The following is a 15,442-nucleotide window of genomic DNA, read 5'->3' as shown; positions in this document are numbered from 1 at the left end:
TCCTTTCTTTGCACAACCTTACAATGAAAGCATTTAGGAGAAAGGATAGGATAGGAACTATCAGTGACAAACAAAGGGTGAAGAGGAAATAAGACAACAAAACAGCAAGAAGGGGAAGGGCAAACAAGCAGAAACTAATCAACTCCACAGCACACGGAGTCAGACCCCTCAACGGTCAGACTCACAAGCGCCAGTGTCTGATGGCAGAATTACTAACTCCAAATCTTACAGAAATATGCTTTGGTAGCACTTAAAATGAGTATAAATTGAGAAAAAAATATAATCCTCTCACCCCCCACCTCCCTTCCTAGGATTACAGGAATAATATATGAATTAGAGGAATAATATTCCAGCTATGCCAAGTTGGAAAAATAAAAGTAACATCGGAAATAGTTAAACAAATTTGATTGTGTTGGCTAAGAAATATACAATGTGCCTTGCTACAGAAAAAAGTTTAGATATGGCAGCAACACTGAAATAGGTTAAGTTTTGAGACTGTACAAGCAGGTAATCCCCTGATTTAAGCAAGTAGATATTTGGTCAAGAGTCTGTGGTACCCTGATTCCTATGTTTCTCCTAATGAATGAGACCTTAAACATGTAACTCTTCTATTCACTTACTACAATGTATCTACAGAGATAGGAATCAAAATTGAAGTGTAAACATCCTCTTAAGTGGACCAGCACTCAGAGGCCAAAGCCAAGTGGATCTCAGTAAATTCATAGCTAGCCTGGTCTACATAAGGAGAATTAAGTGAGCAAGGGCTACATCATGAAACTCTGTCCCAAAATAAAAAAAATCTCTTATTCTCTCTCTTAATCAATCAATCAATATATCTCTCTCTCCCCCCTTCTCTCCCCCCACCTCTCTCTCATACACACACACATACACAAATCCTCTAACTTCAACTCCATTGACTCTATAAATTTTACCACATATACCTGTACAACGCCCCCCCCCTTCCAACCCCTTAGTTTTTTGAGGCAGGGTCTCTCTATGTAGTACTGACTATCCTGAAACTCTTATGTAGACCAGGATGGCCTCCAGCTTAGAGACTCACCTGCCTCTACCTCCCGAATGCAGGGATTAAAAGTGTACACCACCACTCCCAGGCTCAACCCAGGTTTTTAACTTCTAGATCCATACTTATGTAACTACAATGTTCAATTCTCTGTGTTGTCACTACTCTGCTTTTGTAAGCTATCCCAGCACCTACATGGGACATCAATGTCTATTGTCCATGAAACCATTTCAAGCCTGACATGGCAGCATCTCACATGTCTTATGTTTTGTAAATAATAGTGTAATTTCCATTTTGCAAGACCAAATATCAGAACAACAGAGTAATTTACCTCAATTCACAGTGTGTAACTGAAAGTCAGGATTGACTGCGCAGTCAGACTCCAACACCTACTTTGCTGATTTCTATGTTAAGTATACATAAATAATGAACTGTAACAGTAATGTGGAGACTATTAAAAATATAAAAGAATTGAATGGCGTTGGAGCAGGCAGTAATTGATAAATGCCTATAATTTCAATGCTCCATTTAATTTGGGGTGAGAATTTTTGTGGAGAGCGGTGAGTGCTTTACCACAGATCCTAAGGCTGTCTTACACATAAAATGGCCCAACATTTTATTTCCATAAACTTTATTTCTAAGAAACAATATGGTTCAAGTAAGAACTCTAAAACACCAATATAAAAATAACAATCGAAAAAAACAAAAACAAACAAACAAACAAAAAAACATAAACTGAATTCACGTCAATTTTATCTAAAGTTTTCTACAGTGGTAGAAATAGTTCCCAATAGTGCTGTCCAACATAGTGGACATGTGTCATATGTCATTTACATACTATTTGAAATGTCAGGTGTAACTTAGAGAATTTTGAATGTTTTGTAATCTAAACTGTTGCATGTGGCTAGTAGCTAACTGAACAACATAGGTGTAGGACATAAAACTCCAAAAAAAGAGGAGTGCAGAAATTCTTACTGCATTTATTTGGACAGTTCATTAATGGCCAAATCAATTTTAATGTCTCTTTACTGTTTCAGCTTCAATTACTTCAAAATATAAACCCTCCAATAGATTTAAATAGATCAAAGCCTTCTATAGTCCCTGCTATCTTGCTATCTTTACACACACACACACACACACACACACACATAATATGCAATGTTAACAAAACTGCTATTAGAGTCATTTTAACTTTTGCCAAGCTAAGACAATTTGATAAAAACACTCAGTTTCAGGTCTCAGGTAACCAGCTGGTTTAAAGAACTTGCTTACCTTGATTCTCCGCTGCCATTTCTAACACTTTCTTCATCACTGTGTCCATTCATTGTAAATATCAAGAAGTTTTAAATAAAACAAAAATCCCCTCAGATTAATAAAAGATGAGTATGAATGCAGATTTCCTCGAATATCAAAATTTCAAAGATGAATTTTCTTCAACATTCACGGGTTTCCTGGGGCTCTCTCTGTGTCACCTGCGGGAAATAGATTAGCAGTTAAGAATATGTGCTGTAGGAAAAGATGTAAGCCCGACTTAGAACTCCCAGAAATGGACCTAGGCCATCAGACTAGAGGTGGCTCGAAGGCCCAGACGCCTTTCACGTACAAGAACTAGGCATCTATTAAGTGCATTCTTGCTTGCTAGGACTTAGCCTGCCACTGCTAGTGCTGTTTTGACAGAAGAGCAACAAACTTTCCAGACTAATTACTACTGTGTAGCACTATTTATATAGATTCCTAAAACAAAGTAACATATACATACTCCCAAAGAGGAGAAAATGCTACTCGGTAACTTCGACAAACAAACGACGAGAGGGTAAGGGTTATGTTTACTGAAGCACTAACTCCTATTACTAAGAACTTCATATCCAGCTAAGGAAAGTTTTTAAATGTTCATTCGGAAAAGAGAGTAATAAAAGGTTATCATGATCTTAGCAAAACTACAAACGTCAAAACAGACAGTTTTTACCAGGTAAACCAATGGTAGAGTGGAAAAAAAAATTATATACCCAGTAAGGTACTTAAGACGCCTTGAAAAAAAACATAAAAAGGCAATACAAAGAATACACACTGTATCTTATTTTCAAGGCAAACGACGGGGACGGGGGTGGGGAGCAAGACAATATTTCCACCTCTCAAGATTTCCGCCAGAGCACTAGAGTCACCTACAAGCCAACCACGAATAAACAAAGGAGATCTCTGGCAGGGGAGGGAGAGGAAGAAGCGGGGGAAGGAGACGTCAGATCCTTCCCCAGCCAGAAAGTACCACCAAGACACACTCGGGACGCAACAGAGTTGTCCTCCGACTCCAGCAGAGACTTAACTGATTATTTCCACTCCAAAGAACAGAGGGGCCAAACAGGCTGCTGCCACCTCCGCCCGGGGGGCCGACTCTGCACCTGGATCAGGATTTCCAACCTGCAGAGCTCAGTCTCCATACCTCTGGGAGAACAGGTCACCTAAGATCCACAGCACTCAACAGTAATTCCTAACGTTAACTATTAATTCCAGCCCCGGTGAAACCGGCCGAAGTCCTCCACCTCCTCTCCGCAAAGTCTGCGCTGAGAAAGTTCACTCGCCTAGGCGCTTTCCCTTTCACCTTCCTCTCGCCCCTCAAGATGGCTTTCCCCGTCCGCTGGACTTCCTTTCCAGCCTCGCCTCCTTTCTCCGTCCGGCCCTAAGTTCTCCTCCGAGCGCCCGGACTCCGGACGCTCCCGCGTCTCAACAATAAGAGCCCCCGAAGTGGCCAGGGCTCCCTCTGCAGCCTCCTTCCCCGCCTGGCAGTTGCCGGGCTCCCGGCTAAGTTTGCCGGGCGGCGCCGCGCGGGGCCGCTGCACCTTCTCCCCGCAGCCGGGCGCCGCGGCCTCCTTCCCGCCTCCCGCTCCCGCAGCCCCGCCGCGCGCCCTCCCGGGCTCGCCCGGCCACCGCCCCCTCCCCCCCACCCGCCCCGCGCTCCCACGTGCTGGTCCCCTCCGCGCGCCGGGCAGCGCCGCCAGGCCGCTGAGGATGCGCCGGGCCGCTCTCCCACGCCCCCGGCGCCGCGCCGGGCCTCGCGGGCCTCGCCCGCTCCCGGCCTCCCCGGCCTCGCCGACCCGTCCTTACCGGCGGGCACAGGGCGAAGGGTGGCGCGGGCCGGCGCCTCGGGCGGAGGATGCCCCGCGCGGGGGCCCGCGATCCTGGATGCCCAGGCCGCGGGACCCGCGCCGCGGACGGCAGAGGGGGAGGGGAGGCAGCGGGCGGAGACGCGCGGAGCTGGGGAGCGGGTCCGACGATCAGTTCATCTCCGGGCGCCCGGGCCGAGCGGGAAGTACCGAGGGCGCCTCCTCCGTCCGCGCTCCCGCCCCGCCGCTTATCGGCCGCCGGCAGCCGCCATGACGCCAAGACCGCGATCGAGCGCAACCGTCTCCGCCGCGCGGCGCCGCCGAGGTCGCTGTCGCCTCCGCCTCCCGAGCGACGTCACCGCCTCGGTTCACTCCCCTTCCCGGCGCGCGGCGGCGGCGCGCACGCCCGGCCTTTCCGCCGACGCGCGGGGGCGGGGCGGGGCGGGGCGGGGCGCCGAGGTGGTGCACGCCCCTCGGGGAAAGCCACCGAGTCCAGCCCAGGCTCGGCCTTCGCACTCGTAACCGGCGCTACCCCTGGCGTTCGTGGGGCTCCCGGGGATGGGCGCTCTGGTCACGGCACGGATGCGCAGGGATCCAGAGCGGGGGCCCAGGACTGCCTGCGGTGGGGGCCGGCCGCGCGCGCCGGGTGTCCGGAGTCCGGTCGGAGCTGCTGCGTCACCCGGGCAGCTAGAGAACTATTGGGCAACCTAGTCGCCTCCCGCTGCGATCTTTGCCTGGGCGACCAGCGACTAAGTCTCCTCCCGGGCGGGGCTTTAGTGAAAGAGAGAAAATAGAGTTCGAGCTGCTGACCTCCCAGGACGCTCCTTGATTCGTGTGTGGGTGGCCCATGCCTGGTTCATAAAAGAACTTTTACAACTGTGCCTGCCTAGATCGCTCCCTGGAATGCGGGTGGAAGGGTGCCGTGCGGAATCGGAACTGGAGGGGCGTTGGTAACTGGATCTAAGGTGCTGCAGCTTAGTTGACAGTTACTGTCATTACTGTATCCGCAGGCCTCAGTATGTCGAAGCAGAATCTCTTCAAGCGTGGTGATGTAGCAATCTATGTACGGTTTTCAATTTTGTTTTTATTATGCTTTTTGGTTTTGAAAGAGCGTTTTATTATGTAGCCCAGGGTGGCCTCAGGGTGATCCTTCGAAGTTTAGGCATTACAGGCAGGCGTGTGCCATCACCACAAGGCTGACTGTTTTTGCAAGGATTTGGAACTTTGTTTGCTTACTTGTTTTTAAATCAAAATTCTTTCTGATTTCATTACCTGGCCTGCAAATAAAAGATTCTTTAAAGACAGTATACAAAGCCAGGCTGGTCTTCCACTTCTCCATCTCCCTGCCTCAGCCTCCGGAGTGGTAGTAAAGGAATTGCTGGTGTACCCACCTTGTGGGTCTAACTTTTTAAAGTTTTCAACTTACTTTTTGAAGTTGCATTTTCTGTAGAGACCTCTCCTTCGAAGTCAAATGAGTTTGGCTGCCATAATATCTCCAAATGATTCTTAAGCTATTTGGGAAATTTCTAATGAAAATTTAAACTTTGCCCGGCGGTGGTGGCGCACACCTTTGATCCAAGCACTTGGGAGGCAGAGGCAGGCTGATTTCTGAGTTCGAGGCCAGCCTGGTCTACAAAGTGAGTTCCAGTACAGCCAGGGCTACACAGAGAAACCCTGTCTCGAAAAACCTAAAAAAGAAAGAAAGAAAGAAAGAAAGAAAGAAAGAAAGAAAGAAAGAAAGAAAGAAAGAAAGAGAAAGGAAAGGAAAGGAAAGGAAAAAAAGAAAAGAAAAGAAAAGAAAAGAAAAGAAAAGAAAGGAAGAAAATTTAAACTTGGAGCTTTATGTTTTGAATAAGATCATAATATACTTCAGTACTCTGTAAACTCTTAGAAACACTGGAGGAAGAAAGACTGGAGAATATAGAGAAATACAATGTATAAAAAATTGCAACAATCTTGCATGTTCAAGTCTTTTTTTTTTTTTTTCCTTTTCCATTTGAGACAAGGTTTCTCAGCATAGGTTTGTGGGTTATTTGTTTGTTTCTCTAGACAGAGTTTCCAGGGTCCTGGTGTTCCCTGTCCTGTTCAAGTCTTAAAAGTAACGAAAAAAAAATACTTGTCAGCTGAGTGACTAAACTCTGTTTCAATTTTTCAAATTAAGTTTTGTTTCTTGTTAGTGTTTGTGGGTGTGCCACAGCCCACGTGAGGCAGTGAAACCAGCTTGCAGGGCTTGATTCTCCCCTGCCACCATGTAAATCCAAGTGCTGGAACTCAGATCTTAAGACTTGGCTGGTATCTTTCCTCACTGAATCGTTCCTCTGGCTCATTCACATCTCTTCTTAGTATATCAAACAACAGCCTAGGGGTGATTATAAACATGTAAATAGCAGAAAATCTAGAAAGTTAGCATCAACTATGAGGGAATTTCATTTTGCTGCTGTACAATTTCCATCTGGAACACTTCACAGACCTTTGGGAGAGTATGACATTTACAGAATCTAACACATTACTTTGTGAATCCTTAACTCTTGAAACATTCTACTAGCAGTGACTGCCAGTGGATGTCTGTGATGGCCAATCTTCGTCGTCAGCTTGATAGGATTGAGAAATATATAGGAGATGTGTAAAATGAACAACTGGATGTGTCAGTGAGGTCCTTTCCAGAGAAAATGAAAGGATTAGGCCTCCAGCTCCTCCTTGCCTGGCTTCAGATTTTGATTGATGCTATGGAAGTGTGGAAGGTAGAGCCTCGGTGGAAGAAGAAGTGAATCACTTGGGGCCGTGCTTTGGAAGAGTAATCTCAGCTCTGGCCCCAAAACAATTAGCCAAAATAAATCTTTTTCCTATAAGTTGATTTTCTTGGAGACCTGATCATAGTGATATGAAAACAAACACCACCACCACCACCACCCCCACCCACACACACACACACGTGGTATTCTTAAACTGATATACTGAGAAACACTTCCAGAATGGTAAAATATGTTCCAGATAGAAAATGGTAGCTCTTTCTCCTTTAATTTTGTGAATCCCAGTATAGGGATAAATATATTCTTTCTCCTACTTAATATTTATATAGAGACAGTCTGACTTAAGATTGCTCCTGTTAGTCTTTTTTTTATTTTATAGCCATAAGGCATTGACATATATTCTGTAGGAACAACTTTTTCTGGGGTAAAGAAATGCCCTATAAGACACAGTGCTGAGCCTGGTGTGGTGGCACACGCCTTTAATCCCAGCACTCGGGAGGCAGAGGCAGGCGGATTTCTGAGTTCGAGGCCAGCCTGGTCTACAGAGTGAGTTCCAGGACAGCCAGGGCTACACAGAGAAACCCTGTCTCGAAAACAAACAAACAAACAAAAAAACAAAACAAAACAAACAACAACAACAACAACAACAAAAAGACACAGTGCTTACCCATAAATCCCCAGTCAAACGTGAACATAGGGTAGACAAAACAAACTCAAGTACCCAGTGTTACTGAGTTATTGTACTCTGTATGACTCATGTGTTATATGCACTTTGGCTTAGGTTAGGGTATCTTCAGTTTTAGCCTGTGACATCAACCCCAGTGCCTTGCCAAACTGGAGGAGATTTCCAAATATCATGTGTAAATTTACAAAGTTCTTTGATAGGTAGGCTTGTGAAATTTTAAGTCATAGTAAATGTGACGCATTTTCTACTTTGCTAATCATAATTTTGTAACAGTCGCTGTTCCAGTGTTAGGCAAAACATTCTCCCAGGACAGAAGTCTGGCTCTGTGCACCACCTCTCCCACCATGCGTGATTTCCAACGTATGCAGTGTTTGGAAGGATTTCCTAGTTCCTTCTGATATCCATCTCACAATTCCCATATTCAGACATCTTGAATATCATATTTGGGAATTTTGACTGATGAAATTAGTTTCTTGTGTGTGTTTTTTTACATTGACTGTGTGTGTATACATACATGTGCAGGTACATGCTATAATTCACATGTATGTGGAGGTCAGAGAACAACTTGAAGGAGTCCCTTTCATTACTTGGGGTACTTAAGATCAAATTCAGGTCATTAAACTTGGCAACAACTGCCCTTACCAGCTGAGCCATCTTGCTAGCTGGTAAATCCTTTTCTTTTTAAGATATGGGTGCTAGTTTGACACAGTCTCCCTATAGTAACTATCATGGCTTTGATTTCTGGGCTCAAGTGTCCCTTCTGCTTCTGTCCCCTGAGAGTTGCAACTATGGGCTTGCATGATTCTACCTTTTTAAATAAGTCCCTTAATACCAATAAAGTTTTAAATAGAGTTCTTAAAGATGATTCTAAGAGGCCAGTAGGTATAAAATCACATAGGCATTGTATAAATACAAAATTATATCTTTGCTGGGCGTGGTGGCGCACGCCTTTAATCCAAGCACTTGGGAGGCAGAGGCAGGCAGATTTCTGAGTTCCAGGCCAGCCTGGTCTACAAAGTGAGTTCCAGGACAGCCAGGGCTACACAGAGAAACCCTGTCTTGAAAAACAAAAAACAAACAAACAAACAAAAACAAAACCAAAAAAAAAAAAAGAAAAGAAAAGAAAAGAAAAGTTTCCTTCAAGGATATTTGAGAAATGTTTCAGTGAAGAGCTGAGCAACTGTAAACGCAGTCATTACCTTTCTGCTGCTGTGGTGGTTAAAGGGAGAATGGCCTCCTTCGGCTCAGATATTTGGATGCTTGATCACCAAAGACTGGAACTGTTTAAAAGGATTACAAGGATTAGACTGTGTGGCCTTGGAGAAGACATGTCACAGGGAGGTGAAACTAAGGTTTCAAAAGCCCATGTCAGACCCGATCAGAGACACCACCGCTCCTCTCTGCAGATCAGGATGTAACTCTCAGCTATTGCTCCCGCTCCATGACTACCCCACCATGCTCCGAGCATAACCCTGCCATGATGCTAATGGACTAACCCTCTGAAACTAAGCAAACCCCTCACTTAAATGCAGTCTTTTTTTTTTTTTTAAGAGTTGCCTTGGTGGTGGTGTCTCTTCCCAGCAATAAAACAGTGACTAAGACAGTTATTATGGCAAGACATCTAACAAATATAGTTTCAAGAAGGAAAAGTTTATTCTGGCTGATAACTTGCATGTATTATCCATCCTGGTGGGGAAGAGAGAGACAGATGTGAGGCAGCTGGTCACACTAAGCAGTCAGAAAGGAGAGAGATGAATCCTTCCTACTGCTTAGCTTGCTTTCCTGATTCCATTCAGTCCTCTAATGTGCTGCCCACATCCATTCCTCTTTCCGGAGTTAAACCTTTCTGAATGTATTATAGATACGAGCTAAAGTGTATTTCCCTGATGACCCTAAATTTAGTCAAGTTGATAGTGAAGATTAGCCATCAAAATAGGGGATATAGAATACATAGCCCTGAGAGAACAAACAGCAATTGAACAAGAGGGTCTACACAGTCAGGGCTCTTCAGGGACCAAGTAGATTATGCAGGAAAATAGGAAAACATTGAAGGGATTTTAGCTTGATGGTGACTTAAAAGGATGGGTAAATTGAAAACTGTACTCTAGATATAAATCTCAAACAAAGATTAAGATATATCAAGGTTGATAAAATACTCCTAGAATTAGTTGGACTCTTTTGTCAATGAGAAAGCTAGAAAGGGCATGTTGGAGCAGGTTAGTGAAATAGAGGTAGAAAGAGTTAGCTGGGAAACAGTAGTGTATGCTTCCTGAGCTCGGACGGAGCATTAGGAAGAGGGTACTTGTGTATACAGCTGAGTGGTAGTGGCATTCACTCGAAGGTCAGTGTATCTGGAGGTAGATAGGGAGGTTGGGAGATCATTTGGTGTAGTATCTACTGAATTTCTAATGGCTTTGGTCATCCAAGCAGCTTCTAAATAGAAGTATGAGCCTGTATGGACCTGGGAACAAGCTCCTTAGGGGAAAGGATTCTGATTGGCTCGACGGCGTTCTGGGTTACAGTCTATCACTACTGAGAAGTCCCAGCAGCAGGAGCTTGGGAGAGCTGATGACATCATCTGTAAAACAGAAAACCTGCTACATCTGTAAGGAAAGATTACATTCCTGAGTGCACATGAAACTGGCTTTACAATAGCTTAGGGCCTAGGTAGAGGAAGATGAGCTAGACGAGGTGGAGTTCTCAGAGGGTGTTGTGTGCTTGAAGACAAATGACTAAGCACTTCAAGGAAGGAGTGGTGAATAAATAATGTCAAGTGCCATTGTGAAGTCATGTGAAACAAGGCCTGGAAAATGTCCACTGCCTTTGGTGACGCGATGGTCATCAGTTACCACAACAAGAACTGTTTTGTTGAGGAATATGGCCATAAGCTAGACTGAGATATGGAATGTGGTAAATGATAAATAAGTGGAGTGAATCTAAACTCACAGGACTTGACTTTTAATGGGGAGAGAATATGTCATTTTTTGTTGTTGTTTTTGTTTGAAATACATGTATGTATCTGCATGTGGGCATACACACGTGGCTGCAGTACTCAGGAGCTGCAAGCCGTATGGCATGGGTGCTGGGAACTGAACTTGTATCTGCAAAGGCAATGAGAGCGTTTAGCCATTGAGTCATCCCTTCAGCCCGGAATGTATCTTTTCCATCTTTAAGATTTTGATTTATTTGCTTTGATAAAAGACTTAATTGAAAAAAACCAGAAACACACACCCACATACACACTAGAGGAGTTGGGGGTGAGACATGGCCTTACTGTATACCCTGAGCTTAGTAGTATCAAACAGGCGATCCTTCTGGTACTACAGTATGAGTGCTGAGACAACTGGTATACCTGGCACTTAACTCTTCCATGCCGTGTTTCTCCCTCCCTGTGATAGTTAATTTCAATTGTCAACTTGACACTGCCTAGAAAAGTATCTCACTGAGGGATTGTCTACATTGGGTTGACCTATAGTCACGGGGTAGGAGACAGGACTGTCTTATGGTAACAGATGTGGGCTGGCTCAATCCACCATGGGTGGAACCATTCCCAATCAGAAGGTCCTGAACCGTGAAAGGGTGGAGAGATTCAGCTGAGCAAGGGAAGCAAACGAGCATCCATTCCCTCTCCCTCCGCACTTGACTATAGTACACATTCCTGCCACTGCAACTTCCCAGCAGTGGCGCATTGTAATTTGGACTTGTGAAGCAAAATAAATGATTTCTCCCCTGAGTTGCTTATCAGGATGATACCACAGCCACAGAAATGAAAGCAGGACACTCTCTGAGACTCTGTCTTCCTTCCATTTAGAAATTTTACTTTGATTTTTTTTTTATTACGTCTATTGTGTATGTATGTGTCTGAGTATGTGTGGGAATACGCATGTAAATGTAGCTGCTCACGGAGACCTGGAGGCCGAAAACATCTGCTTTTAGTTTTTGTCACAGGCAATTGTGAGCAACCAGGTGCTGAGAAACAAACTGGGGTCCTTTAGAAGAGCCGCAAGTACCTTTAACCATTGAACTCTGTTCCAGACTTCGTTCCTTTTTTTTTTTTTTTTTTTGGTTTTCCGAGACAGGGTTTCTCTGTGTAGTCCTGGCTGTCCTGGAACTCGCTCTGTAGACCAGGCTGGCCTTGAACTCAGAAATCCTCCTGACTCTGCCTCCCAAGTGCTGGGATGAAAGGCATGTGCCACCATGCCTGGCTCGACTTCATTCCTTTGAATAACTTTGTTTTTCACCCTATAACCCAGGCTGCCCTCAAACTCATGATCTCATGCCTTAGCCTGCCGAGTGCTGGGATTACAGATATATACAAACATTCCTACTTCTGGGAGGTAATAATCTTGTGAGATGAAGTTGACTCTGTGAGAGAAGAGTTGGATATACAAATTAGCTGTGAAGATAAACACATTAATCACTAGAGAAAGTAAATATATGAATTTTAAGTCTAATGTAGGTAACTTTGTTTCTGTATTTTTAGAATAAGGAACTAAACAAAAACTAACATTGTTTATGGTTATATTATATGGGTGGCATGTTGATCTGATTTACCCCATAAGTCTCAGGCATTTTAATACTTGGTCCCCACTTGGTGGCTGATGAGAAAGGATTGGGAGAAGACACGGCACTGGAGGGGGAGGTATGTTCCCAGGGGTGGTCTTCAAAGTTTCAAAGCATATGCCATCCCCAGTTACATAAAGAGGTATGCCTCCTGACTCTTAGTGACAGCTCTCGCCAACTTTTGCTGTGTTAACCCTCTGAGATAAATATGTTTTCCATACATTGCCTTGGTCATAATTACAATAACACAAAAGTAACCAGTACAGATGATCACTTAACTGGGAAGAGTTTCCATGAACTCTGCAGTCCCCTACGAATGCACAAGACGGTTAGAAGATATCTGTTAATGTACCATAATGTAGAGCTACCTTTTAATCCAAAAGTTTTTTTGTTTTTGTTTTTCTGTTTTTTTTCTTTTTTTTCCAAGACAGGGTTTCTCTGTATAGCCCTGGCTGACCTGGAACTCACTTTGTAGACCAGGCTGGCCTCGAACTCAGAAATCCGCCTGCCTCCCAAGTGCTGGGATTAAAGGCATGCGCCACCACACCCGGTTTAACAGTTTGATTCCTAAACAGCCTCAAACTTGACTAAATAAAGACAAAATGGGATATCACCCAGCAACAAAGAAGAAATCACTCCCACAGTAAGTAACGTGGATGAATCTCACAGGCAATGTACTGAGTGAAAGAGACTCAAAAGAAACCATGTTTTATAATTCAACTCTTGCAAAATCCAAGGACTAAAATAGGATAAGAAGATCCAGATAACAGTCACCTCTGTAGGGGTGGTGTGGATTTTCTAGGGCACATGACCACTGAAGAAAATTGTTGCAGTAAATATTAAAAAATGAACCGGCACAACCCACACTTGTGCCAGCAACTCTCTGCCCCAGCAGCCTGGCCAGCCATGCACTGGTGGGCAATGGCCAACCCGTTTTTATCTCGTGGAGACTGATTCAAAATTGTTCTGTTCTGTGTCTTGCTCTGAGTGGTGAATGCATGGGTTTACCAGGCTGCACATTTCAACTACACCTCTGTAAATTTTACTCTGTATGTTCTATCCTATGTTTTATCTATTTCTAAAAATATACATTTTGTTGGGCTCATGAGATGGTTCCTCAGGTAAACGGTAAAGACACTTGCCGTGCCAGCCTGACAACCAGAGTTTCATCCCTAGAACCTGTGTGAAGATGGAAGGAGAGAATTGAATCTCTAAAGTTACCTTCTGACCACCACACACAGTGTGGCTCTTAGGCAGATATACAAAGCATTGTCATTGTCATCATCATCATAGTCAACATTGTTGTCATTGTCATCTTCCTTGCATCATCTTCATCTTCATCATCATGTCCACCACCATCATCATCATCATAAGAGTTTTAAATTTCTTTTTTTAATCAATGTTCAAAATAACAGGTTTCCTAAAGGCATTTTTCTTATGTGATTGTGGTTGTTCCTGTTCCCCACTTCCACTTCCCCCATCTCCCTGGCCCCTGCCTTCTGTCATTAGTTTTGCCCTTCCCAATTCATACTGCATGAGTTCCATCATCCCTGTTTCCTTAAAGGCTCCTGCTTCCACACTCGTGAGCTCCTAGTTTCACATCCTCTACCACATACTCACCCCCACACAAATACACACATAAAAGCTTGAAGCTGGGAGCTGCCTGTGAGAGAGAACATGCATTGATTGTCTTTCTGAAGCCGGGTCACTCATTTAATACATTGTTTACTTCCATCCATTTTCCTGAAAAGTGTAGTTATCCCTACAGCTGCACGATTATTCCATTGTGGTATCTAGTCTATGTGCCATATTTTACCACCCATCTGTGCATTGATGGACAGCTGATTCCATTTCCTTGCTATTGTAAAGGGCATTGATAAACATGAATGTACAATATTTATGTCAGGCTATGGAATACTTTGAGTAAATGCGCAAGCATGTGGAAGCAGATCGTATGCTAGCCTTCCCTCAGTTTTGTGATAAAACTTCCCACTGATTGTTACAGCCGCTGCACCAATCTACTCCTTCCAACAGTGAAGAAATTTCCCTTTCCCTCCACGCCCTTGCCAACATTTTCTATCTTTTTTTTTTCATAGCAACCATTATGATTGAAATGAGATGAATCACAAGTAGTTTTAATTTGGATTTTTCTAATGACTAACAATACTTATCACTTAAAGAAATACTAACTGACCATTTGTATTTCTTCCCTTGAGAAATGTCTGTTTCATTCACTGACCAATGTATTGATTGGTGATTTGGATTTTCTTGATGTTAAACTTTTGAGTTTTCATGTATTCCAGATATAGCAGCTTGAGAGAGAATGGCCCTCATAGGTTTATATATTTGAGTGTTTAGTTCCAAGTTGATGGACTGTTTAGAAAAGATTAGGCGTGTGGCCTTTTTGGAGGAAGTATGACACTTGAGGGTGGGCTTTGAGACTTCAAACATTCACACCAAACCCAGCCTCACTCTCTCTGTCTGCCTCTATCTTGCCAATCAGATGTAAGTTCTCAGTTAATGCTCCACCTACACTATGCCTGCCTATCACCGTGCTTCCCACCAGGATGGTCATGGACTAACCCTCTGAAATTATAAGCAAGGCCTAATTAGATGCTTTTCTTTTATAGGTTGCCTTAATCAAAAGCCTTCCCTGAAGTATAGCTGATTATACCCTTTGTTTAAAGAAAAATAAAGTAAACATAAAAGCCAATTTTAAGCTACTACAAGACTTAATGTTTCTCATGCTTAGATGCATGCAAGGTAAATAGGTGTGTGTGTGTGTCTGTGTGTGTCTGTGTGTGTCTGTGTGGTGTGTGTGTGTGTGTGTGTGTGTGTGTGTGTGTGTGTGGAGTGTCTGTGTGTGGTATATGTGTCTGTGTGTATATGTGTGTGTGTCTCTGTGTGTGTGTAGTGTGTCTATGTGTGTTTGTGCATGCACATGTGCTTTTGTGTGTGAGTGTCTGTTTGTAGAGTACTGCTTACAGGAAAAAAAAAATACTGGCTTTACAGCCACTGCACTGCCCCATCATTAGTTAAATGGCATTCAGCAAGTCAATTATTTGAGGACTTTTTTATAATTATAAAAAGAGGTATCAGTGATTTGGGACTAATAGAAAACTTTTCTTTCCATATTTTGGCCTTGATTAACCTCCCACATAAGGAGTTCAGCTGCAGCAACAACATCTGTACTAGACGACCAAACACCTCTGAGTTCCGATAGATGACTATTGGCCCTACTGAGATCAAATATGTTGTCTTAAGAACTTAAAGTGAGGCCTGAGGAACGTTTGTCAGGTGGCTGATCATTTGAACTAAAAACACA

At 43.8% G+C, this 15,442-nt stretch overlaps 1 protein-coding gene and 1 long non-coding RNA gene across 2 annotated transcripts in view; one reads left to right on the top strand and one right to left on the bottom strand.

The window, feature by feature from the left end:
* The window catches only part of Chd1 (chromodomain helicase DNA binding protein 1), a 67,646-nt gene extending 63,180 nt beyond the window's left edge, over positions 1 to 4,466 (bottom strand). Inside the window, exons 1-2 of the mRNA NM_007690.3 lie at positions 4,121 to 4,466; positions 2,294 to 2,493 (exon numbers count right to left, since the gene is read on the bottom strand). Coding sequence (NP_031716.2) covers positions 2,294 to 2,346 — 53 coding nt within the window. The 5' untranslated portion in view covers positions 2,347 to 2,493; positions 4,121 to 4,466. The remainder of the gene's footprint in view (positions 1 to 2,293; positions 2,494 to 4,120) is intronic.
* 5830433I10Rik lies at positions 4,056 to 14,830 on the top strand. The gene is made up of 2 exons (XR_001782213.2): positions 4,056 to 5,119; positions 6,665 to 14,830. It is a non-coding gene; the product is annotated as an RIKEN cDNA 5830433I10 gene (long non-coding RNA).
* Positions 14,831 to 15,442: the final 612 nt, after the last annotated feature.

Source organism: Mus musculus, chromosome 17, assembly GCF_000001635.26.
Source record: "Mus musculus strain C57BL/6J chromosome 17, GRCm38.p6 C57BL/6J".
NCBI classification, from domain to species: Eukaryota; Metazoa; Chordata; class Mammalia; order Rodentia; family Muridae; genus Mus; species Mus musculus.
This window is presented reverse-complemented; position numbering and strand designations above follow the sequence as displayed.